General features: G+C 48.5%; 1 protein-coding gene across 1 annotated transcript; it reads left to right on the top strand.

The window, feature by feature from the left end:
- Positions 1-19: 19 nt before the first annotated feature.
- On the top strand, positions 20-25,280 carry SLC22A4 (solute carrier family 22 (organic cation/zwitterion transporter), member 4). Its single transcript, XM_010578823.1, has 10 exons — positions 20-414; positions 7,032-7,135; positions 8,849-9,003; positions 13,780-13,951; positions 16,660-16,786; positions 18,804-18,904; positions 19,909-20,123; positions 20,787-20,969; positions 23,456-23,591; positions 24,829-25,280. Exons 1-10 carry the CDS (start codon positions 22-24, stop codon positions 24,902-24,904), a joined length of 1,662 nt encoding a protein of 553 aa, XP_010577125.1. The 5' UTR covers positions 20-21; the 3' UTR covers positions 24,905-25,280.

The raw sequence follows: 25,280 nt of genomic DNA, 5'->3' as shown, positions 1-25,280 counted from the left end.
AAGAGCGGCGGGGGCCGCGCCATGCGCGACTACGATGCGGTCACCGCTTTCCTGGGCGAGTGGGGCCGCTTCCAGCGGCTCGTCTTCTTCCTCCTCAGCGCCAGCATCGTTCCCAACGGCTTCAACGGGATGTCGGCCGTTTTCCTGGCCGGCACCCCCGAGCACCGGTGCGCCGTGCCCGGCGGGGCCAACCTGAGCGGCGAATGGCGCAACGCCAGCATCCCGCTGGAGCTGCGGGAAGGGCGGGCGGCGCCGAGCCGCTGCCGCCGGTACCGCCTGGCCGCGCTCGCCAACTTCTCGGCGCTGGGGCTGCGGCCCGGCTCCGACGTGGAGCTGGGGTCGCTGGAGCAGGAGCCCTGCCTGGACGGCTGGGAGTACAGCCGCGACGTCTACCGCTCCACCATCGTCACCGAGGTGCGCGGCCGCGGAGACTTTCCTCCCCGCCCCCCCGCCAGTGCCGGTGTTCCCCGGGGAGAGGCTGGGCCGGGGGTTTTGGAGGGGGACAGGGAGCAGCAAGCGGCCGGCCGGGCGGCTGCGGGAAGGGGTGCGGGTGGATGCGGCGCTCCGGGGAGAGGGAGGGATGCGTGGGGTGAAGGGCCTCGGCAGGTGCCGTTCGTCCGTATTATCTCAGGTTTGCCGTTGAGACTTCAGGTTGTTTTGTTTGGAGAGGGCTCGTCTGTGGAGGAGGTAGCAAAGGCTGAAAATAGAAGCCCGGTAGTTTCCTTCTGCCAGCGTGCTGACCGTCCCGGTGAACTTTCCATCCATTGCAATCGCTTGTTTGCAGCGTCGCTGCGGATGGGGGCATCGACACGCAAACAGCCCGGCTGGGGCCAGGGCGGCGGTGGGTCCTTGCTGGTCCCAGCACCCTGGACCAGTGCTGCCAGCCACGCCGGCAGCTTCGGTGGCCGTCGGCGCTGGGTCAGGCAAGTTGGTGTGAGGCAGGTGCCGTGGTCGCTGCCTGCGGTGTGCCCGGCTTGCTGCGCCCGGCTCCTGCGCCAGCCTGGCCCCCAGGCTGCAGCCAAGCTGTTGGCTCGGTTTTGAAGACCGTACAATGGCATCCTTCGTACAGGGTGTCTTGCGGGAACATCGGTGGTGACAGGTCGTGTAAGCGCTTCTTTGGGTTTTCTGGCCGTGCCGCCGCACAGCGGCAGGGACACGCTGTCTGTCTTTCTGCCCGCGCTGGCAGGGAGCGCGGAGCTCTTGCAGAGGAGGAAAACACAATTCCTCTATAGCTGCAGGGTTGCTGCTGCTCTTTAGTGTCGTGTGAGGGGGTTCAAGGACTCGCGGGCTCATCCTCGCACTAGCCAGCGTTTGCGTTCAGCAGCCGGTGGGCTCGTTCGGCCGAGCAGCGTGCCGAGGGACGCCCTGCTCACCGCCGATGGCTCACGCTCGGGGTGCACGGCACGGCAGGGAGCGAGCGTCTGGCCCTCGTCTCGAGTCCCTGTGACTCAGCAGCAACATCTGCCACCAAAGAATGTTGCACGGGGACACAGCCAGGAAAGGTCCTGACCGAGAGGTGCGTGGCTGCGGGTCTGTGCCCCGGGGACCCGGTCTGTGCCAGGGGCGTGCAGACGTGGGCTCAGCTGCATTGAAGCATGTGGGGAGGGAGGCGAGTGGGGAGCGACCCCAGGTTAGGGGAGAGCACGACGCGGGCGGGGGATGCCAGTCTCCTCTCGTGTGCCCAAAGCGAAGCTGTTGGCATGCACGACGCCTTTGTGTGCCTGTCTCTTGCCGTTTGTGTCGGTGGTTGTGCTTAGTTGCCGGGGATCCCGCACAACACCAAATCAAGGCAGGAGGTGCTTGGGAAGCTCGTCCCACTCCTGGCCGTGGGCGAGCGCTAGCGGCAGCCTGGCTGCAGCCCACGTGTTGCATGCAGACGTGCCCGGCTGTAACCCGTGGGCTGGCACGGCCGCGTGGTCGATGCCCGGTAGCCACCGCCGGCGCAGGCAGTGCCGCGGCACTCGCTGCTGGAGGGAGGCCAGATTATCCCAGGATTGGCTGTGAACTCATAATCTGTGGTTTGGAGTTAGCAGTTGCTCTCAGGGAGACAGTAAACGGAGCAAAGGGAGGAAAAATGCTATTCCTTCTTAATGAGCAGCAAACAACTTGTGTTGGCAGATGCCAAACAAGAACCTTCCCTGCCAGATTCGGATGGGACGCAGTGGTGGGGTTTGCCACAGAGCCTGGGGCACGCCAGAGAGGCAATAGCACATTCAGAGATGGAAACCAAGTGCCAGGTTCCCATCTGTAAGCCAGATGGAAAAGAAAGATACTTGTTTTGTTTTAAAATTGTCACAGACATTTGGAAAAAATGCAGAATTTGTTTTTAAAACAACAAAAACAGGCACTGATGAAAGCCTGAAAAGAAGCAGTTCAGTTGAACTTGAGATGATTATTTTTGTACCCAACATTTTTCTCTGTATTAGGAAAGACAAGGCAGGACATGCCGTCAGGAAAGCTCAGTGAAGAAACATCTTCAGGTCAAGAACTCAGTTGAGGAGCAAAACTTGATGGTACAGGATTAAGCGCTGGATTTGTGCAGTTGCATCAAATCCTGTTATTATTGCTGCTTGAAAGGAACAGGCTGGGAGATGCCAGCTCAGCACCGGTTTTCTTGGTCTGCAGGGACGTGGTAAACCTTGCAAACAGAGGATCCCAGACCTGGTCACCTGCTTGGTCTTAAAATGAAGTTGATGGTGGAAAAGTGAATGTGTCCACAGCACAGGTGAAAAAGATCATCAGGCCAGGCTGATAAGAATGAGTCTGTAAGTGTGATGATGAGCAAGTGGAAAGCTGGGGTTAGGTGTGATCCTGCAGCTGAGATGAAGGGGCTGCAGGGTTTCCTTCTGCTTCGCAGGGCTCAGCCGGGCCCCTCGGCAGGCTCCCGGGGCGCAGGAGCCCCTTGGCCCAGCTGCCTCCCCCTGCCTCCAGGGCAGCTCCCCGTCCGCTGCACCTCCTCCAGTCGTCCCGACATAAAATTGCTGTTTTCCACCTAAGCAGGTGGCCGCTGCACTGAGTCGGTGCCACCCACACTTGCCCAAGAGGGCTTGAGCTGATCTAGCAGGTCCTAACCCCAAAGCAGGGCTGCTTCTCTCTCACCACATGTGCTTTGAAATTAATTTAAACTTTAAGACATGTGTTTTTGTTACGCTGGGGTTTTTTGGTCTGGAACTTAACCTGCTTCTGCTTTAATTCCAGATAATGATGCTCAGATCTGACATTAATTAGAGGTTCAAGCACAAGCACCAGTTTTGCTCTTTGGAGCAGGGCGTTGGCATCCAGTTAATTCCATTGAGCTAGGTTGTCTTCCAGTGCCGCTCCCTGGGGACACGCTCGCTGGGCTGCTCGCCACCACCGAGGCACGGCACGTACGCCATGCACCATCGCAAGACCCACGTTGCAAGGCTTTTTCCAGCAGCGGTGAGCAGCCCTACCCAGCACCCGTAGCCCAACCTGCGCTTGGGCATGGAGGTGTCTGTGCTCGTCACTCGTGCACTGAGTGGACCCGGTCTCATTGCGGGACTTGGTGCCCGGGGTGCCGCATGGGGCAATCTGTGAATATTTTTTTAATATCTCTTGAGCTCTTCATCTTCAGATTTACTCTTGGAAACCAGGTCAGATTTTCCTTGGTTTACAGCCTTGGCCATTTACAGAAGGCTCCACTAGTGTTTTCTTCTCCAATGTGAACAGGCTGATACTCAGAATGGTTAGTGATTTCTGATTGAGAAAGCAGGCGGCAGGGTTGCTTTGGGCAGTCAGGGCACCTTCTCTGGCAGTTTCGGTTTTTCAGAAAGCTTCTCCATCCATAGCATAGTGTTCCTGCCAGCAGCGCCTGGCAGAATTGGCTCTTCCAGTAGCTGCGAGCTTGTGGGAAAGGGTTGGAGGGATTTGAGGGCAATAAAGTGATTTAATAGTGTTCTTCTCAAGCAGCTCTGATTCCTAGCGTTCAAAGCACTTGCTTGGAAGCTTACATGAACTTTGCTCTCCAGTATGCTTAGCCAGGGACATTACAGAATTACTTATTTTCTGGTTAATTAATAATTAGTCCAGTACAGTTTGGAAGTTACAGCTGTAGGTGGTTTAGCTGTGGCTGGGCTGTAGCTCCTGTGCCCATGGTGTGCTCGGTGCTGGCTGCGATGGATGCAGCCTCGGAGGAAAAGGTCAAATAAGTTAAATTTCATTTTTTCCCAAGTACTGCTTGCAAGGAGTCAGCATGCAATGAACACCTTAAAGCCCTATACATTGAAGCACAAGTGAAATCTTACCACTTGGTCACTGTGCGGTGCAAGGGCATGAGCCTCCATCAGACCGAGTGCCGTTGGGGAGGGGAGGCTGGTGTTTTGGGAGATGAGGTGGGTGTACCTATGGAGTTGGGCTGTATAGATCATCGCCCAGATCCCGCATGCTGCAGGTGGTATGGGTTCTAGAATAGGTGGTGTGTTTTTTTCACTCAAGAGCTTCAGGTATACTTGGAGTCAGATGGATTTGATTGCAGTTACATGTTTTCTGGTCAAATACAGTGAGTTCCTGCAAACAGTGACCCCTCTCCAGCCAGCCAGCTGCTGCGTGCTCTTTACCACATCCCACAAATTTTAAAGACTTGACTCTATGCAGTGAATTTTTGCTGTCTGTGCAGTATGTCCTCGGAAAAGGTAGAGTGAACAGCTGGGTAGGAGGCATTTGGCACAAAGGAAACACAGGAAGCAACTCAGTTTCATGGGCAAGTTATTATTTAGCTGGGTTTATTTTACAGCCAAAGTGCCTTTGACACGGTAGAGGCATTTTAAAAACACAGACCCTTAACCCTGAGCGACTGAAGTCTGAAGGTCCAGGAGCAGGTGCTGCACCGGCGGCCCCAGAGCGGGGTGCTCCGCACCCAGATAATTAATAATGGTCTTTATTGGCTGCAAATTCTGCCACTTTGTTAGTCACCAGCTTTCCCAGAGCAGGGAAGAGGGGGGGCAGCAGGATGTAGCAAAACATCTCTGTAGCGTGGGGGCCAGGTGAGCTCGGCTGGTGCGGAGCTGCTGCAGCTCCCACAGCCTGCAGGGGCATCCCCTCTGCTGCCTTTGCTTCTTCCCTGCTTGTGCTATGTAAAGAAGCACTTACTTCTAACTCTGTGTTTCCTGCAGCTGAATTTTGCTTCGTTTTAAATCCGGAGCTTGATTTCCACCAGGTTTCTTTGCAGAAATCTCAGTTTTCTTTGACATGTGAAACAGATCCCTGTATATATTTTTGTGACTAGCATCCTTGAACATACCAGAGCCCTACTGACCCGCATGCTGCCATTCACCATATCAAACACAGCAAAGATAAAGGCAGGTGCATGCCCAGATGGGCCCGCATCTCGCCATCTCTCCCTTCCCAGCAAGGACAAGAAAATATTTTACAGAAATGGCTGCCGTACATTTCTTTTTGTTATTAATCAGATTTAACTATCGGAGGCACGTTTCAGTCTTCAGATCTCAACACTCTTGTGTTAAAGACTCTGTGTGTTTCTCACGAAGAGGCATGGGCACAGTTAATCCCTTTTTGTCCTGTAGCTGCTGTTACTTTGCGAGCTGGGCGGAGGGGCAGAGGTACCCGGCTCCCCACCGCTGGCCGCGTACCTTCATTCTGCCTGAAAATAGGCATTGATTGCATCTCTTTCCTAAACTATAGTCTGGAGCAAACTGCATTGAACTACACCGCATCCCCCTTTGCTTTGGGGTTTACTTCTGCTTGTGTTCTTCTGCAGCAGAAGTGAAGCCCGGCTGCCGACCCATCGGTTGTTCGGTTTGGTTTTGGCAGGACTCACGGTGCTGTCAGATGGCACCTGGGTCTCTTCATAACGCACGAGTTGCTCTTTTTTGTTGCCTGCAGCTGAGGTGAGGAGCCTGAGCAGCCCAGAGGGGAGGTTTCTGCCTTTGCCTGGGCTTGGCCACCACTTGCCGAGACGGCTCGGCACATCCCTTCCCCGAGCACAGGGTGAGCACTGGTGTGGGCGATGTCCCTGCTCTCTGCTAGCATGGCTAATTATTAAAATTATGCTATCCTTTGATCTGTGATCTAATTAGCTTACCTTTGTGGTAGAGTTATCTAATCTGAGACTGACATGTTTGAAGTCTATCTGTAAGTGCTCCTGGCAGGCATGCCTTAAGGAGAAGATTAGTCACTGGGATGGGAGCAAGCTGCGGCAGAAACACACTCGGCTGTAACTTCGGTGGACAGAGACTCATGATGCTGTTTTTATTTTTTTAAACCTTGTCTGGGGTTATGAGCGGCTTTAGGTGGAAGTTTCCACGCTGGCTCATGTCCTAAGCCTCCAGCCCCAGCCGGGTCCGGTCGCAAGGCTGAGTGATGGGCAGTGAGTCAGCCCTGCAGGTTGTGGGGATGGAAAGGAATTTGCAAGCACATCAGCGCAGGAAAAGAGATTTCATTCTGTGTGTCTTCTTGCATATGTTTTGTCAACCCCAGAAGTTATAGAAATGCAGTGGGGTTTGTGCCGGCAGAGGTCAGGTAAACTGGAAACTGTCCCTGGCCGGGGACAGGGCAGTCCTTCACCCTTCTCCATCGATCTGGTTTTCTAATGGGGAGCATCTCGGGCCATGGGGAGCCAGGTTCTGGGTGTCGGGGGGGGCTGATGGGCACATGGTGGGGAGATCATGCTGGAAACGGGGCCGGGGCAGCCCCTGGGCTGCACATACTGACTGCCCATCAGGTTTGGCATTGCTGGCCGCTCACCCACTTCAGAGGCAATGGGGTCCCGTCAGATGGCTGCTGGTGTTTTGGCCTGATGGGGCTTGCGGGGGGAGGCAACCGCTTTCCTTTTTTTTCTTTTTTTTTTTTTTTTGTGCTTTAAGCAGGGCGTTCTGGCAGCGACCTTCGCCATGAAAACAGTGCTGGTGCCAGCGATGGGTGGAAATGCGGGTGTGGGGGAACTAAATTAAATTACATGTAAATGCGCGTGTCTCCAGCCAATAACTCCTGTGCCTGTGTGAGGCTCGGCGCAGTGTTGCGGCTGCGTCTGAGCACGGGCCCTTCTCTTGCAGTGGAACCTGGTGTGCGAGGATGACTGGAAAGCCCCGCTGACCACCTCCCTCTTCTTCGTGGGGGTCCTCATCGGCTCCTTCATCTCGGGGCAGCTCTCGGACAGGTAACGCCGCTGCTCGCGCTCTGCGCAGGGCAGACCTGGTACAGGGGCTGGTGCGGTTGTCTTTAAGAGGTGCAAAGGAGTTAAATGTCCAATTCTCTGAGTTTTGATCAAAATGAGGTAACTGTCCTGACTTCTTCAAAAATCCCAACCTTAATCTACCCCAGACGTAGGATTACTGCCTCTTGGGTGCTTCAGGAGACCAAGAACTGATCTCCGCCAGGAGCCCATGTGGCTGCTTTGCAGATTGATGTGGTGGTTTTCTCTTCATGACCACATTTGTTTCTTTATACAGCCTTTTTAGTAGTTTAAAAGATGTTGTTCTTTGTCTCACATTAATTGACAGTCCATTCTTAGAGCTGCAGGATAGAAACTTGTCCTTTGAATGGAAGCTCTGCATAGAAGAGAAGGTTTGCTGGAAATAAAGTAAGCATATCCAAGAGGAAGAAAAGAAGATAACCTGTAAATGGATAGCAATCATGTCATACCATCTAACTAAGAAGGTGCAAAATATCAAGAAAACATTACAGGCACTTGGCAATTATCTTGGCAGTATTGAAGTTCTGGCCTTACAAGTATCAAATGCAGAATATATGTTCCTTCTGTGAGTCTCTGCTTCCCTCTTTATACATCCCATAGCCTTTTTTCTATAACATTATGGCAGGATCTCAAATACTGCTTTGACTGCTGCCTGTTAGTGAGGAATTCATAAGAGTTTCAGTGCTCCTCTGGGTGTTTAGCAGATGGGTTTCAAAACTTGATGGGAGTCTTAATCCTAAAGCCTCCAGTGTTAAATTCCATGTGATCTGAATTTAATCTCCTGACTCCTGCCCCCAGTGCAGAAGTCAGTCGGTGTTACTGTTTGACAGGGAGACGAGATAATCACTAAATCCCACTTGGGGCCATGTGCCCACTGGAGAGCATCTGAGAAAGCGTGCGTGTCCCAGCGGTGGTGCGGCTGGTCAGCCTCCCGAGAGCCCAGTCACCTTCTAGCAGGAGCTATTCATTGAATATATATATTTTTTTAATGGTTTGTCAGTAAAGGGGTATGCTCTAAACCTGTACCTGAGTGATTTCCCCTGTGCTGCTGCAGAAACCTTTCCTAAGCCAGAGGCTTCTGCAGGCAGCCGGCGATGCGTCCCGTGCAGCATCGGTGCAGAGGGCAGCGTGCCCTGGGCCAGCACACAGGCGTGCAAACCCCTGTGTAAGCTTGCTCTTACCTTTCTGTAAGAAAATGCTACGTACTTCTAATGCAGAGAAGCAGGTGAGAGAAAGGGTGCAATATGTTTGGCAACTCGGAGAGACTGAAACCAGTTGATAAAGCTATTTAACACGTTTAAAGTGTAATGGTGTTGCACTGTTTAGATGCCAGTAGCCTAAAAGCCATCATTTCTTAACTTTCAGCTGTGTGGCTTGTAATCTTCATGTGTCTCACTTACGTACTGCTGTCTATTCTCATTAGTCCCTGTCTAGTAGCTCCCTGAAGTTTCTGCTCTTAATTTTTCTTCTTGGTTTATTTCCTGGGTCTTGGAAACTTGAATTTTTTTTTAGTGCTTATGAAAATAATAAACAAAATTCTTTAAGACGAACCAAACCTCAGGTTGTGCTAAGCTGCATCACTTGAGGTTGGATATTTGTGCTCCCTCAAGCTCTCTTTCATAGCCCCGCTCCAAAAATACATGCCGTTTCAATAACAATCTTTATCTTTTGCAAAAGGTTTGGCAGGAAGAATATCCTTTTCTCAACGATGGCCGTGCAGACTGGCTTCAGCTTCCTGCAGATCTTCTCTACCAGCTGGGAGATGTTCACAGTGCTCTTTCTCATAGTGGGGATGGGACAGATCTCTAACTACGTGGTGGCCTTCATACTGGGTATGAGTATGTCTGTGTTGGATTAAATGCTTGCTTAATGTACTGTTGGGGTTTTTTTCCCTCTGAACCTGCATCATTTAACTAGGCAGCAGTAAATCCTCCCTGGTGCAATTCCTAATTTAAGCCAGTATGATTTTTTTAGTCTTGGGTACTTCAAGGCTTTACTTTCTATAGGTTTAGAGAAACAGAAGAGAGCAAGAAGACCCTAAAGAAACATTCATTTCCCTCCTCTTTGGAGAAGATGTTCAAGGCAGCGTTCAGGGTTTGTTATCAGCAGAAGCAGGTCTGAGATAGAGAAGGCATTTGCGCCCCTCCCTGCCTCTCTGCCCCTTTGTGGAGGGGTCAGTGCATACCTGGGTTTAAAGCCTTGGGGCAAACCAGCATTTCCAGGCATCGCGAATGCGTGGGGGGGGACCGGAGCGGAGGAGCCGGGTGGGCGTCAGAGCCCCATTAGCCTTAAAGTCACTGGTCTCGGTGCCAAGGTTAGCGATAAAGTCCCTAATTTCAGAGGCCACGGTTTGTTTTGTTTTCTCCGGGGAGCATAGGAAGAAAGAGCCAGCGGCCGCGGGGAGGCTGCACTGCCGCAGTCGCTGCCTGGGGACCCTGCGGGGAAGGGGGGACCCTGCGGGGAAGGGGGGACCCCGCAGAGTCTCCTGCTAGTCACAGGGTTTTCAGGAAAGGTGACTGCATGGGTAAATTACGGACCTTGGGGGGGAGCTGGGATTTGCAAGATCTGTCTTTAAAGTGTGCACATATATATTTATCTCGCCTTTTAAACCGGTGGTGTCAAAATTACAATTTGTAGATCGTAATGTGGGCTAGTCTAAATTAAAACCGTATACTAATAGTTAATGCTGTTCTTTCCTACCCCACGAGGCTTTAACGGGGAAAAATAGAGCAGAAGAGCATAACATGAAATCAGTGCTACAGAGGGAATACGGCATCGTGTCCTGGGGCAGCCGTGAGTCACCGCTGCGAGTGGTGGAGGGAGGATTGAGTAGGTCAGGCTGTCAGCAGGGAGATCCCTTGCCATTGCCATCACCGTTGCCACCGCTCCCTCTGTCCCGGTAGTTAACTCTTGTGCGGAGCTGACGGAGCCGGAGCGAACGCCTGCCGTGGGAAGGCTGGGAGGGACGGCGCTGGGTCAGGAGCGCTGGCTGGGCTGAAAACCCTCTTGGAAGCACTCGGGGTCTGTGTAGCACGAGTCCCTCTAATGGGGGTGCGGGATCTGATCAGGCAGGAATTTAGCTCCACAGCTGCCCCGGGTTGCGGATTGGGATGCTGCCTCGGTGCTCGGCAGAGGCAAAGCCGGGGGGGGAGCCCGGAGCACCCCACTGGCCAAATGCCCCTGCTGCTGAGAGAGAGGACCGGGTCTCCCAAAGTAGCGTTAGGTTCGTTTAATTGCACAGCTGCAGTTCACTGGCACTTTATCCCTTGCGTTGTCTCTTCTGCCGTCCTGTTTTCCGGAGAGTTGTTGCAGCAGCGATGACTCCCTGGGAGCGGAGAGGCAGGTGCCTCGGCCGCTGGCTGAGCTGGCTGTTCCCCAGCAGCCTTGAGGCTGTTACTAAGTGCAGGATTAATCCAAACTAACTTAGACATTAGTTTCCTGATTTAAGCGAGTTGTCAGCCGCCTGTCATCGGTAAGGAGGGAGGCACTAACGGAGGATGGTCCTTCGCACCCTGTCCTGCGAAGCCGCGTGGTCGGCGTGCCCCGACGAGTGCCCCCACCTCTGCCCGTGGCGCACACGACAGAGGTGCTGGATAGGAGACTATACCCACGAAAAGAAAAGTAACTCCTTAAGAAAGCCCATCCTGATTATGGGATGCGCTGGAGATGCTTCCCTTGTTTCACCCGACAGCGGGCAGGGCTGTGACCTGCGCTGGGGGGGGCAGCGGGGACACCGGCATGTGTAAAGTCCCCGTTGACGCTGGCCGTGCTGCAGCCCTCGCACCCTCCGTCCCCAAGTGAGGTGGGTTTTTGTGGTTTTGTTTTTTTTTTTTCAAGTGGCCACCTCAGCACAGGTTTCTCCAGTCGTTCCAGCTTTTAACATCCAAATCTGTGTTGCCCCCCCCATGCATAGCCCAGACCCTGTTCCAGCACCCTCAGCCACCCACGCTCTTCTGCCCTTTGCACTATTGCTGCCCACCTTCATGAGAATAGTTTCCCCCCCCCCACAAGCTGTTGGTGAACTTCTGTAGAGAATTTTTCTTTTTTTTTTTTTTCAACCACAGCCTGTGAAATTTCTCTCTGCAGCATTTTTCCTTAGCTTTAGGCCTCGGTTGTTTTCTGTGCTCAAAACTGTTGTGTTCAAGTTCTGGTACCATAAAACACTGTGTAGATTTGTGAAAGCATGTTGGTATCGTCCCAGAATTGTTATTCCTTGGCCAGGAGAATGAGGGAGGAGGGGAGGCAGGAGAGAAGAGAATTGTAGTTGAAAGATGTCATCTCATATTGGTTTTGAATTGCCACAAATTCTAATGTAACATTTAATAGGTATAAACCAATGTTTCAGGTATCAGACCTCTCCCAAGAGAGCCCCTCTAAACAACAGCAATCAGCAGAGGAAGATGTTATAATTTATCCTCACACATTCATATTATCCCTAGGAGTTCTTATTTTCAATTTTCTTACTGTGACTTTATTCAGTTACCCTATGTTTCTAAAATGAAAATTCATGTAGCTATCAAATAGGAGGGATTTTTTTTCAGTCGTGGGTATTTTTTCCATTTTCTCTGCAATATTAAATGTTGGAGTTCTTACCACGCTACATAACTAAAATACGCTCTCCAGATTTCTTGAGACCCTCCTGTTTGCTCAGTGTTGTTTGCTTTTTGAGTCCAGACAAAACTGGGAGTTACGGCCCTTGCAGTGCTCCTGATGGAGAGGAGAGCTCTGTACACCCAGGGCTGAGGGCTCAGCAAGAAGTGAGGGCATCTGTGGATTTTGTTAAGCAGTGACTAGGTATTTTATTGGAAAAGACATGAGGTGCTCCTGAAGGCTTACGACAATCTCAATTTTTATTACTAGATATTAGGTTGGCGCTAGGCTGCACGTGATGCAGTGGTTGTAGGATGCTTTCATGGACTGCTGCCTGGCTACTGGGGCAGGAGCGTTATTAGAAGATGGCATCTTCCCTGGTTGTGTCCTGTAGCCCGTGATGTGCCGATCCAACATTCCAGCCTTCTGTTCCAAAAAATAAATGTGAAGTTTGTTCCCACCTCACTGTAAATTCACGTCCTTTCATGCCGAAGCACCCATGTCAGTCTGCCATCCACAGACCTGCTCTCCTCCAGAAGTGCTCGGCAGTGAACCGCATCTTAAATCCCAAATGGGTCGAGTGGGGGACCAGGGTATGTCCTAGGCAAGCATTTCAGGAAGGCTCCTGAAAGTCTGCCAGCCATTCCCCGTGCCTGCCCTTATCTGTCTCGGACAGTGCATTAATCAAAGCAAACAGAAGTCCCTTTTTCATCTGAAGGTCGCTGATAGTCCCAGCAGCTTTTCTGTACTGGGTGGGTCGGTGCTGTGCTGCAGGTGACCTCTGCTATCGCTGGTGCCGGCACTGCGGGGCAGCCCAGGTCTTGTCTGCCATCCCACTAACCGCTGGGTAGGACAGAACCAGATTTGCCAGGCAGGGAGAAGGACCAGGGAGGAGTGAAGCTCCTTCAGTTCGCACAGCTCATTCAGTTCACCCAGTAGTTTGGCTGGAGTTAGTGTACAGTCATGGACCTCGGTATTTCAGAAGTGACGCTAATGGAGATAACTGAAGTCCTCTCTGCTCAGTCCTTCCCATGAGGAGAGGATGTTATGAGCTGTTTAATGCAGCTGAACATATGGGACTTGCTGCTGCGGGCAAGTACTGCAGTGCCAAGCAACAGTTGGCCTTTAAATGTACATTCAAGTTACTGCCCATCAGCTGAGCTGCTTTAACTGTCCAGGTGCGCGTTCCTAGGCTGAAACAGAGGACAAAAAATGTGACATAAACTCTTGCACTCCAGCCTCAACCTGTTTGCAAGTACGCACTAGCTGACCAGCAGGCTCGGTCCCATCCCTGTGGTCCTGCTGGTATCCCAGTGGCTCCATACCTTTGCACTCACATCCACCTCCGGCTGCGGGTGGGAGCTGGACTGGGTGCTCCATCAACCAGTACTGGGATTCCCCCATCCTGGTGTCTTTGGAGCAAAGCACAGAGGGTTCATGTTTCATTGTGCGTTTCCACACGGTAGCCTTCATTTTTTGTTCCCAGCTCATTTAAACTCTTGGCAGACGTGAACAAGATGATTTCATTAAAAGGACACTGTCTGCTGTTTCTCTTTTACTTTGCCAACCTTTGCAGTAGAGGAGAACTTGCTGAACCATGGGTCTCTGAATCCTCTGCTAGATCTGTGAGCAAATACCAATGGTAATAACAGAGAAACTGCGTAGATGTTGCTGTTACAACTATGTTTAGCATTGAAAATGGTTTTGTATCAGACTCTGCCAGACTGCTGGGGCACTGGAAGAGCCCAAACGGTGCCGGTCTCATGGGTGCTTCCTTGGCAGCTTCAGGGGAGATGCGCAACAAAAATCTGGAGGAATCTCCCACCAGATTAATATCACTGTGATGATGATCATCTCTGGGACCATTACTCCTTGGCAGTGTCTCCTGAAGTATTATAAGATAAACTGCTCTTTTCTAAGATTGTTTAGCTTATTTTTTTGTAAATGCAGTAAAGTATTTAGTCATGATTGAATAGAAAGAGTTAAAATGCTAATCCAACCTCCCTTGTTTTAAACAGGAACAGAAATTCTTGGCAAATCAGTTCGTATTATATTCTCTACATTAGGAGTTTGCATATTTTTTGCAATTGGCTACATGTTGCTGCCACTGTTTGCTTACTTCATCAGAGACTGGCGGATGCTGCTGCTGGCGCTCACTGTCCCGGGGCTGTTCTGCATCCCGCTATGGTGGTGAGTGCCCCCGCGCCGCGAGGCCACGCTCCCCACCTCCCCACCCCGCCTGATGCTCTCCTGCGCCGGGTGCTGGGTAATGGCAGGGTGTCGGGGGGGTCCCGTTTCTCCTCTTTGGGTTTTGGGGGGGTTTTTTGTTCTATTTGCCACGTGAGGAGGCTTTGCCTTGAGGCAGGAGTTGGGGGGATTTTTTTTGTTTGGGGTTTTTTGCCAGTTTTAAGTCAAATTGACTACCTGCAGAGCCTTGCTGGTCCTGGCCCAGTGCTTGAAGCCACTTTTTCACCGGCTTTCCAGAGCAGCCAGTAGGAATTCTGTAATTGACTCCTAACTCTGGACACAGTTAACCACCTCTAGGTTTACCCCTGCAGTACCGCTGCATGATTCGTTCTAACTTTGCTTCCTGCCTTTTTTCTTTAAGCCATTTTTTAATGTGAATTCACTTGCTGATTGGTACTAAAATCTCAGTGAAAGGCTGAGCCCATTCACTCGGCACGCAGCAGCTGGCAGTTTATTGCACTCGATGTCACGAAGCAGTTTATTGCACGAGATGTCGTTAAGCAGAGGCGTTCGCCGGCAGAGCTCGCTGGGCCAGCCCTCTCCCACAAGCTCTGCATGCCAGGAGCCCTGCGTCCTCCCAGGCTTTGCTTCGGCTGCTGGAGCAGGACTTTGATTTGTGAGCTCCTTCGGCCCATAGTAACTGTGTGGCTGAGCCAAAGGTTGGCTCTTCCTTACCCTGCTCCTTTGAGCCATCCCACACTGTCTTCTTGGTGGCTGACTCCACGTTTTCTTTCATTTTTCCATTGCACTCACCCACCCCTGCTCTAATGCACTGGTGGACGCGTAGGTGCACTCTCACTTGCCCATGACTGGTCTGCCCTGCGGGACTGAAAAAACAGTTTAGGAAAACTCCCTGAACTTCTCAGCTGGACAGAAGCATTGAAGAAGGGCATATACCCTTGTTCTGTTGTTGCCTTGGTCATCTGCTGTTTTCTGAAGAGATAGATGTTTAGAAAATAATAAGGGAAAGGCGAGGTATCATTCACACTTAAGGATAATTTACAAACAGACATAGAGTTCCTTCCTTTCCTGTTAGTCTTATCTGTCAAACCCTTTTCTTCCCATTATCTTGAACGAGTTATACCTATAAGTAAGAGATTAATGTCTTTATAACAGTTAGGAGATTTAGACCCACTCTTCTATAGCCTAAAAGACCTCCTGCAAATCTCAGTCTTGTCAGAAGTCTCTGCTGATGGTTTTGGTTTGTTGTTTGTTAGGGTCTTTTTTAATCTTAGTCTTCAAACCAAACCAAACCTTTAAAATGGTTTTCAGCTCCGCCTCTGCTATCATCTGATTTTAAAGATAGTCTCATTCTGTTTAAGGGTCAGTTTGCTTATTTAACTTCAAATGTTTCAAACTCCTTCAACTCAGTGGCATTTCCCTCTGCGCCAAGCAGCTGCTCTTTGGGGAGGCTGGTTTTGGGTGGAAGCCTCTCAGATAGATGTCTGCTGTAGAACAGGCACCATGAGGCACATGAAATTTGTCCCCAAGGCATGGCTTCAGAGTCCTGCTTTGAAATGTATTTGGTGGGAATTTTCATGCTTTTTAAGAGCATACATTGTAAAGCATGCCAAAAATTTCCACGGGTGGCACTTCCAGTCTGGGGCTAATGTGGGGCTAGATGGGGATCACGGTGCGCTGGCAAAGCTCTGCCGAGGCAGGTTGGTATTAGCTGGCATTTGAGCGTCTAGACCCACTGTTTCCACGGGTGATGTGACTTGCATGTCCCACTGCTCCATGCCATAGTTGCTCTTTTATTCATTCCTCTTCCAAATTCTCCAGAAGGTTCCCAGCATCGTCTCTGCAGTCTTGTGCTCCTCAGCTTGCCCACAAAGAAGAGCAGTGGAGACAGCTCATCTCGCAGAAAGTCACATTAGTGGCTGAACGATCTGATACAAACCATCTGACACTCGAAATCATTGACATGACTTTGGGTCAGTCCTTAGGGAGTTCATCAGAAAAGGAGTGTCTGACCTGCTTTTTAACAAGGAGAGGAAAAAATGCTGCTGGCTAAAGGGAGTAAGGCAGCATCTGTTAAGATCAAAGGATTTAGTTAAGGAAAGGTGAGATTTTCTGTCCTGTGTTTGGTGTTAATTCACTCAACACATGTCTGGAATTGATTAGAAAACGTCATCAACTCTGCAAGGGGACACTGCCACTGTCCTCTGCCTGGGAGAGCCTGCCTCAGAGTGCTGGTAAAATTGTGAGGTTTGTATAGAAGATTCCTATGACGCAGAGCCTTTAAATATACCCTGTGCATATTTAAAGCATTTCCACATTGTATGCAGTTTCCTAAGAATATTTTTGCTCAACGCTAGTTAAGCTACCCCCATCTTTGCTGTCTATCTGGTGACATCTGTGTTTTTTCTGGTGAACATCAATTATTCCTTAAAAAACAACCACCCAGGGCAAGGGCCCAAGCGTGCATCTACTTCAGCACGAGAATAAACACATCCTATAAATTTGAATTCTCCCACTGATCCCAGTGGGACAAATCCATGAATTACATTGCCCACATGCTTCTGTGCTGACTGTCTTCTGCTGCGAGCAATCTGAGATGAGAGCGTAACTCATAAAAACGATACATGTGTTTTTAATAACTTTTTACTTTTGTGAAAACGTTGAGTCATTTATTCTGAAACTTATTGCAGGATCATTCCTGAATCCCCTCGGTGGCTGATCTCCCAGGGAAGATATAAGGAGGCAGAAGTTATTATCCGAAAGGCTGCAAAAATAAATGGCGTTCCAGCCCCAGCCGTGCTTTTCGACACCGCGGAGGTATGTTTCATACATCCTGGTACTTTTACCTCACCAGCAGTTTCCCACTTTGGCCAGCTGACCTGTTGGGAAATGCCAGCAGAGAAATGGTTTGCACCAGCAGGTCTTAGAGGCTGGCAGTGACTGTTGGCGTGAGGTAAGTGCTGGGTTAGTGAGTTCAAAATGAGAAGCCAGAGGGAGTTTTTATTTGTTTGGTTTTTACAGTAAAATTCTCTTCCTCAGCAGTGGTTGGTTGTGGTTTTCAGAGCAAGGGTGACCCAGATTGCTTCACCCTTTGGGCACTGAGAAGACCCGAGGAAGACATGTTTGTCCCCATTTCAGCTTGGCGCGGTATTAGCGATTTGCAGTTTAACAGCAGCCCTTCACGGGGGGGCTGTGCAGGGGACCCTAAATCGTGCAGGGGCTGCGTGGAGCCCTGAGGGACTCCTCAGGTTGCAGAAACCAGCCAAAGCACCCGAGTGCTACAAGGGCACTTGAAAACCATGACGGTAGCGAAGCCAGTGAAGAACATTAAGCCCTTCTTCAGGCCTGTTTTTTTTCTTGGTATTTCATATTTATTGGCTAAAAGGAGAAAGCCTAGCACAAACCTAGCAGCCCAGCAAGCCAGGGAGCAGCACAGCCACAGCGGCACGGCTGGTTCTTGTGCTCATCTCCCCATCTAGTGGCTCTGCCCTCGCCGGAGCTCCTGCTGAAGAGGCACAGACATTTTTCTTGTGCAAAGAAACCAGCAACACTTCTAGCCTTGTGTCAGCAATGACCGTGTGTCCATATGTCAGATCTTGCTTTACTGCGTTACACTAGCACCTGCGTTTTATGCCTCCTGATGTCTCCTGACAGAGCAGAAAGCAAAGCACGGCGTGCTCCTCTGCAGTATCTGCAGGAGAGAGCTGCTGCGTGCTGCACCTCCTGCAGGCGGGATCCATCTCTTCAATGTCACGCTTACATTTTGGCTGAGCTGCTGAAGATCTCTTTTCCAAGTGTATATTCTAGTGTAAATTGAAGTGCAGGTTCCAGCTACGGGAAGCTCATCCTACAGAAACCATGGAAAAGCACTTTCCTTACTTTACAGCCAGAGTTCAGATGTCTTCCATAGGGGACACAACTTTTTCAGGCTCCAGCACGCGAGTTTGCTTTTCATCACTCCTGCGTATTTTTGAGACCAAGTGGCAGCTGAGCTGTCCTTTACTTCGTGGGACTCTTGCGTGCCAAAGCGTCTGTCCACAAAAGCCTGAGGATGATGTTTGCACATTAAGTCCTCTGTTGAAAGTATTTTTCAAACTTTGCTAGAAAGACATTCCTCGGAAACCATCCTCTCTTCCTAGGAAAGGAAACCTCCTGGGTAGCCCCATAGGGAGGGCCAGGGTGGTTTGCTCTTTGGGCTGGCCACAAGTGCTGGCTTTGCCCCGGCGAGGGCTCTCCGTGCAGGCAGAAGGGCACCCTAATGCCACCCAGAATATTCCTGCTTCAAGCCTCAAACTGGACCCTCCGTCTCCGATCTGGGGTGCTGGATGCTCCCATGATGCTCCCTGGCCACCACACTGAGCTCTGGCATCTGTCCCCCTCCCCGGCAGGGTGCCGGCAGGCAGGCAGCAAACCTGGGTGATTTTCTGCATTTTTTTTCACATTGCGAAGGTTGAAGAGAAGGGAGTTGAGTGGACAGAAAAATGCCTTTTGTAATGAGGTTACTCCTGGAAATACCATGTTAGTTCCTTAAGGAAGTGTTAATGCGTCTTTCTTGTCAGCTGATACTCCTTTTTAATTAGTCAGCATGGTGCAGTGGTCTCAGTGCTACCTTTTTTTTAACAAAAAAATGGAAACTACCACGAGTACAGCTGGGTGCAGAGACAAGCTCTACCTAAGGACCGCCCTCCCTGGTGCAGAAGCGGCCCTTGGGCTGACTAGTTATCCCCTGATAGAGTCGTAACTTCATAACTGCCCAAACCTGTGGGTATGCAGAGGTTGTTTTGCTCTTAGGTGTGTGGGAATTTTTTTGGTTTTGTTTTCCTTTTTCCTTCAGATGCAGGATTCGAAGCCTCAGCAGCAGCAGAAGGCTATCCTTCTGGACCTATTTCGAACCCGAAACATTGCAACTATTACTATTATGTCATTACTTTTGTGGTAAGGAAATGTGTATTCCTAAAGTACCCAGGCAATAGAACAGTTTCTGATTTGAGGGCACATGACACAGGTTTAGATAATAAGTCTCAGCCTTGGAGCCCATCTACACATGGTCCTTGGCTGGTGCATGGCCCTCGATGTACTTGCACCTGCACTGCATTAATAGACAAGAGTATGGAGCCAGTAGCCTCAACTCAGATGTAAAATAGTTAGGAAACTATACGTAACAACTTGTGTATTTTAAATTCTGTTACTTTTTTTTTTTTCCTTAAGAAGCTCCCATCTCTGTAATCTCTATTTGAAGAGAAATGTCTTTCTTGAAGCAGAGGCAGCAACTCAGTAACATAACAAGAAGCAGACCCGTGGCCAGCGTTTTTGTTCTGTTTCTGTACAGTGCCCATCTCAGTGAGATCCTGGTCCCTGCCTGGGCAGCCACGAGGAATGAGGACCCAATAATACCATATAGACAAACCAGGACCCTTTTCTGTACATATTTCCCCCAGCAGAAAGGAACTGGCTAGCACACTTGGCATGCCATAGTAAGGCACTGTGAGATTTGAAACCCGAACATCCAGCTCTCGTCAAGATTAAATAAGATGTAACGGAACTGCTGAGGGTGGGAGACCCTGTCACTGGAGTTGGCTACAAGTAGGAACATAGTTGGCGTGGGAAGCTTTCAAGAGTTATTTCATTGTGCCGTTAATGAGTCCATTGCAGTGAAAAGCCTTTGTGAACGACTTCCACAAAGCCTTTTACTTGGCATAGTGTATGCAGGAAGGACAGAGAAATCAGAGGTCTCTTCAAGCCGCTGTGGATATGGTCGCTGGAAGGGATGACAGAATTAGAAAGATGGGGTTGCCACTGAGATTTTTATTTTTTTTTAAGCCACAGTGCCTGTGGCAATGCTTTGCGACATCCTATTTTTGTAACAACATCTGAGACAACACTGGAGACGTTCAGAGACTAGTGTTTCTGGAATAATTTGGTTTTATTGCTTTTCTCAGGTTTTTCACGTCAGTTGGTTACTTTGGCTTGTCCCTCAGCACTCCAAACTGGCATGGAAATGCTTACATCAACTGTTTCCTCTCAGCTGTTATTGAAGTTCCAGCTTACGTGATTGCCTGGCTTCTCCTCCGCTCCCTCCCTCGGCGCTACTCCTTATCTGGCACCTTGTTTTTAGGGGGAGGTGTCGTCCTCTTCATTCAGCTGGTTCCTGCAGGTACAAGATTCAATACATGACTTAAGTATATAAAATGTTAGAAAAATTTTATGGTGCTATCTAATAGTTCTGTAAAGTTACTGGAAACCATCATCAAATTTAGAATTTGAGGTCAAGTTTACACCGATCACTTGCAGCCATGATTTTTTTTTTTATGCGTATGTATATGCTGAATCATGCACGGCTCTCATTTATTGTGTCGAATTACTGAGCTTTTTATAGTCTGGGGGAACTGACTTGTAAAATGAGAGCCAAACGTGTACTGTGATTTATCTGGTTGTGCGTAGAGGCTAAAAAAAAACCTGCAAGTCTTCCAGATTTCACTGTGTGTAAATCTCCCCTGGATTTTGTGAAAAAGGGGTGTATTTAAGCTTGTGTTTTGTTGCCGTGTAATCCAGAGTTTTGTTCCACTTCAAAAATGCTGTTTTACTGGGAGAGAACCAAAATCTGTGAAGTACAAAATAACCGGAGCATCTACATTATGCTCAGTGGGAAGTCTGGAGCCAAGTCATCTAGGGATGGGGCTAATACATTGTATAATTAAAAAACAAAACACACACAGCTGCTAGGAAAAAGTGATACGGTCTTTGGGATGTAAAAGAAATATGGGTAATAAGCACAGGGTGTTGTTTATTCACCTTGATTTTATTTTTTCTCCTCCAGATTTTAACGTCCTGTCTGTTGGCCTGGTGATGCTTGGAAAATTTGGCATCACAGCTGCATTTTCAATGCTTTATGTCTACAATGTGGAGCTATACCCAACGCTAGTGCGAAACATGGCAGTTGGAGCTACTTCCACGGCTTCCAGGCTGGGCAGCATCATCGCTCCGTACTTTGTTTACCTGGGTGAGACCTCTTGCGTTTCTTGCCTTGCACTACACAGCTGCCCAGAGAAGTTATTGGAGCTTCTAGAATGCAGGCTCAGCTTTAAGTCCCTTCATTTGTTGCCGTTTAAGTCCCTTGGTCTGTAAGCAGCATTACTGATTTCCTCATAGGCTTTTTTTGACACTCATTACCATCACATTCTGAGTGCTGCACAAATATTAATAATTTTTTTTTTCCTAAGTATACAGAAATGATCCTCATGTTGCAGACAGGAAAGGGTGACAGAGATTAGGGGGTTAAGGTTGGAAGTATCTGTGAGTACTGACTGCTCAGTCCAAGGTGTTCAATCTCCTGTTTCTTTTGCTCACACATGATTTATTTCCTTCTACCATCACTGGACCCAACTCTGCTCTTCCCCTGCACCTAACGAGTTTTGCTTCCTGCTGAAACCTTTGATACAAAATGAGCGTGACTGCTGACTCTGGCGGAGCACTGCTGGTGTACCCCTAAGGGGTTAATGCTGGTTCACCATGCCAGGAGAGGGGAGAGGAGACTACTGCCTGTAGCTCACCGGTGTGGTCTTGTTACCGAAATCCGGAATAAAACTCCTTAACAGCAATGGGAAGTTAAGAAGCAGGCACTCCTTTATTGCAGTGCTGGGGACATGGGGGATCGCTCCTCCAAAGGCATGTCCAACTTAGTATCAAAATCCATCAGTTTTTATAGACTTTTTCTGTCAGGTCATTGTTACATAAGCTCTTTACGTAAAAATGCATACTATGCTTGTTCTTAAATTTAACCTTTATAATGATTGGTCGTTTGATTATATAACCTTATCAATATTCTTATTTAAAAACAATCATGGGTCAGTTACACTTAGCTCTGCTGACTGGAATCTTTGATACTCAAATCAAGATGGGAAGGGTAAGGGGTTTCCAAGCAGCAAACTGGTGTCCGTGACGGTTTCCTTAGTTTCTTAAAACAAAACATAGAAAGACCAGTAACTTCCTGGTGAGGTTTCTATGGTAAGTTATTTCAAGCCTTAACAATATTAAGGTTCCTATAGTCACACATACCACAGTTCCTAAAGTTTCTATGGCTACGTTTCAAATTTAACAATCCTATACATTTTACTTCTTAATCAAACCAAACTCTTTTATGTGATTAAATTTTGATTACCAGAATATTTGCAACAGTCTCACCTCTACATTGCAGTGTGACTGTAACACACTGTACCAAAAATGATGAAAATACGTTGTCTTTATTTCATACTGTACAGTGCGAATCTAAAGTAAAAGGGACAGCAGGACTGAGATGCTCCTTAGGGTCTTCAGTCTCTGTTGCAGCACAGGTAACAGTAATAGAGAGATGTAGACAGGATAAAGTTTTTACTGGTTTGTGGTTGTGTTTTTTTTCTCCCAGGTTTCCATAGGCTTAGCCTTTAAAAAACCTTGTTCCAGTCATCAGAATAGTTTCCTAAACTTTAGGAGGTTTTTGGAGAAACTCGTCAGCTGCTGATATTTGCTACAGCTAAATTAGGACCTTGCAGTTCATCCAGCTCATGAACACAGAAGAGATCAAATCACAAACTTTGGCTTTATGTGAAATACCCAGGGGTCTTCACTTTAATCTGAGTTTATTCCATACATTATAAAGCAACTGCTCTATCCCAACTAAAAAAAAAAGCTGTCAAGTCCAGTTTGGTACTTTCTCCACCTTAAATACTTTAATTCCTAGCTAATCCCTTTACTGAAAGACCTTTTCGTTGCTGTGCTATTGTGACTTGAAGCTCTTGCATCCTGCCCAAACACTTGTGCGCTAGCTTCAGGCTGCTGGCAGGGGCTGCAGCCTTCTAGTCCAAAATAATATTCTGAGTAGACCAAGGTCAGAGCCTCTTGTCTGTCTCGGGAGGCCTGATGCTTTCTCCCTTTGCAATAAGGAAGGGATTTAAGGATTCCCCCGTTAATGGCCCATTAGTCCGTAATTGGCCTGTTCAGCTGCCATCACTCTCTTGCCTTCTTGTGCACAAGCCCAGCAGGATGCACAGTCCCAGGCAGGTGATGAGTGCTTTGTTGCTTATGAGCACTTCTATTCCCTCACACTGAATTATTTAATGGAGGATTTGGTTCCTGATGACAGTGTAGTACTGAAGACTCTAGCAGTGATCCCAGCAGAGCTGTTACCTTGCAAAGATGTTGGCTATCCCAGTTGAAAATGTACAAAAAAACCTATTGGCCACTACGCAAACACGGGGGATGGCATGAAACTGGTGGTAGGTGGTGACCATCCTAGAGCACACGTTGTAGACTTAAAATTGAAAAATCCCTTTGTTTGCTAGCAGATGCCAGATGTAGCTCAGTTTTGGATTCACTGTTGATATTTGCAAAGATTCCAGCCAGTTATTCCAAATTAAGTCTGTGTTACAGCGATGTCTGGAATGTAAATTTTACATGAGTTCATTGATTGTGGACATATAAGTACTGGTGTCATGTCCTGTGTTCTGTCAGGTGCCTACGACAGATTCCTACCATATATCCTGATGGGAAGCCTGACTGTGCTGATCGGAATCCTTACCCTGTTTCTCCCAGAAAGCCACGGCAATCCCCTGCCTGAGAACTTTGAGCAAATGCTGAAGGTGAAATGGTAAGGCGGCTGTCATTCATCCCATGTGTCACAAGAATTCAGGATCTCTTTCTACATAATCCCTTTTTACAATCAGTAAACATGTTTCTTCAGATCTACTGCAAAACATCAAAGCTTTCAAAGTGCCCTTTAATTATTTTTTTTTGAGTTGTTAATTTGGCAGACACTGACATTATGCAGTTTCTCCAGAGTCCCTGAATCTGAGAACTGATGTGCTTGAAAGTGGGCACTTGAAAAGCAAGGCTGACTTTCACATCACCTTGAGGCTGTTGCTTCATATCTCCCAAAAGTTTCCATCCTTTTATATCATTCACTCTCCTTAAGTCTTCATTTAAACTATTCATTTAGTAGGATGATTCACATTACAAAAGACTTCACTCTTTCAGTGTTAGTTCATTAGGTACTACTCCAAATTAAACACAGGATTTCAGTATTGTAGTGTCTTTCATTTGGGAGGCTCGAGACATGCTAAGACAGCTTTTCTCCTGGTTTATTTGGTTTAGCTGTAAGCAATGACAGTTCTCTTGCCACACCACCATTGCTGTTTAGGGTGCCCTGAGCAAACATCTCCACTGAAATCCGTGCGTGTATGTTGTAGTGCTGGTGCAGTGGAGATGGCCAGTGTTTGCTAGTTACTATCATGGGGGGAAAATTCTTGGGAGCAGCAGGGGGAAACTGAATTAGCCAAAATGCAGATGCATAGCTACCATCCAGCTTAGTGAGAATTTGTACTGGAACAGACTTTGCCCTTGTAAGTAAAAATAGCTTGAAAAAGCCGGAATTGCCTGTATCTAATTCCTGGTTGATATAAGGAGCTGTCATTATGCTTCCAGAATAAGACGAATTCTCGGGCCAGGTTCCTTGAGAAGAGCATGCTGCTCTTTATCACAATTAGGGACTTTTCATATGTCTGACCTATGGCTTTTTGGCTTTGCAGTTGACGGACTGTAGCTAGAAATCCTAGAGTCAAACCAGATTCCCTTCACAGGCTTCTTGCATAAACAGACTGAAGTAACTGAATTACAGTCACTGAATTACGTTCAAGTTCCAAGTGGTGTTTGCTGCACTGCTTGTGCCATCTGGAAAGGGCATACTTTACAGAGCATTACATTTTTTTTCTAATGTTTATATTAGTAGTGTAACTTGGTTATTTTAGCGGTGCTAATTAGGAGGGGGGAGTGTCTGATGACACCCTGTAGAATGTTCTCTAGCTTCTCAGTCTTTTACTTGCTTTCAGTTTCAGAAATGGGCAACAAACCACTGGCATTAGGAATTCAAAGAAGAATTCTAAAATTCTGATAACACCCCTGTGAAGAAGGATGCACACTCTCAGAGGGGCTGAAAGAAGAACAAGATCTCTGCAAAATACGTTTTCTGCCAGAGGAGAACAAACAAAACCCAACAGTCAGTGCTACCGCACCACAGTTATTATCTCCTGTGCTACTGTACCCAAATACATAGTTTACTGAACAGATGCTGTCTACTCCCGTAAGACTCTTGGTCTGTAATTCAGTGTCTTGATACCTGGAGTTTGTCAGCAGATACAGTCCCTGTTGAGAAATGGGGACCTGCATGTGCTTAACATGATGAATTCAAGGAGTGAGCTAGAAATGAGCCTTAGGAATAATACAGCAATGACTCCAGTCAGTCAGGTTCTCCATGAAAGCTGCTTTAAAGGAAAAAAAAAAA

This window comes from Haliaeetus leucocephalus, unplaced genomic scaffold (genome assembly GCF_000737465.1).
Source record: "Haliaeetus leucocephalus isolate CR32 unplaced genomic scaffold, Haliaeetus_leucocephalus-4.0 Scaffold656, whole genome shotgun sequence".
NCBI lineage: Eukaryota > Metazoa > Chordata > Aves > Accipitriformes > Accipitridae > Haliaeetus > Haliaeetus leucocephalus.
This window is presented reverse-complemented; position numbering and strand designations above follow the sequence as displayed.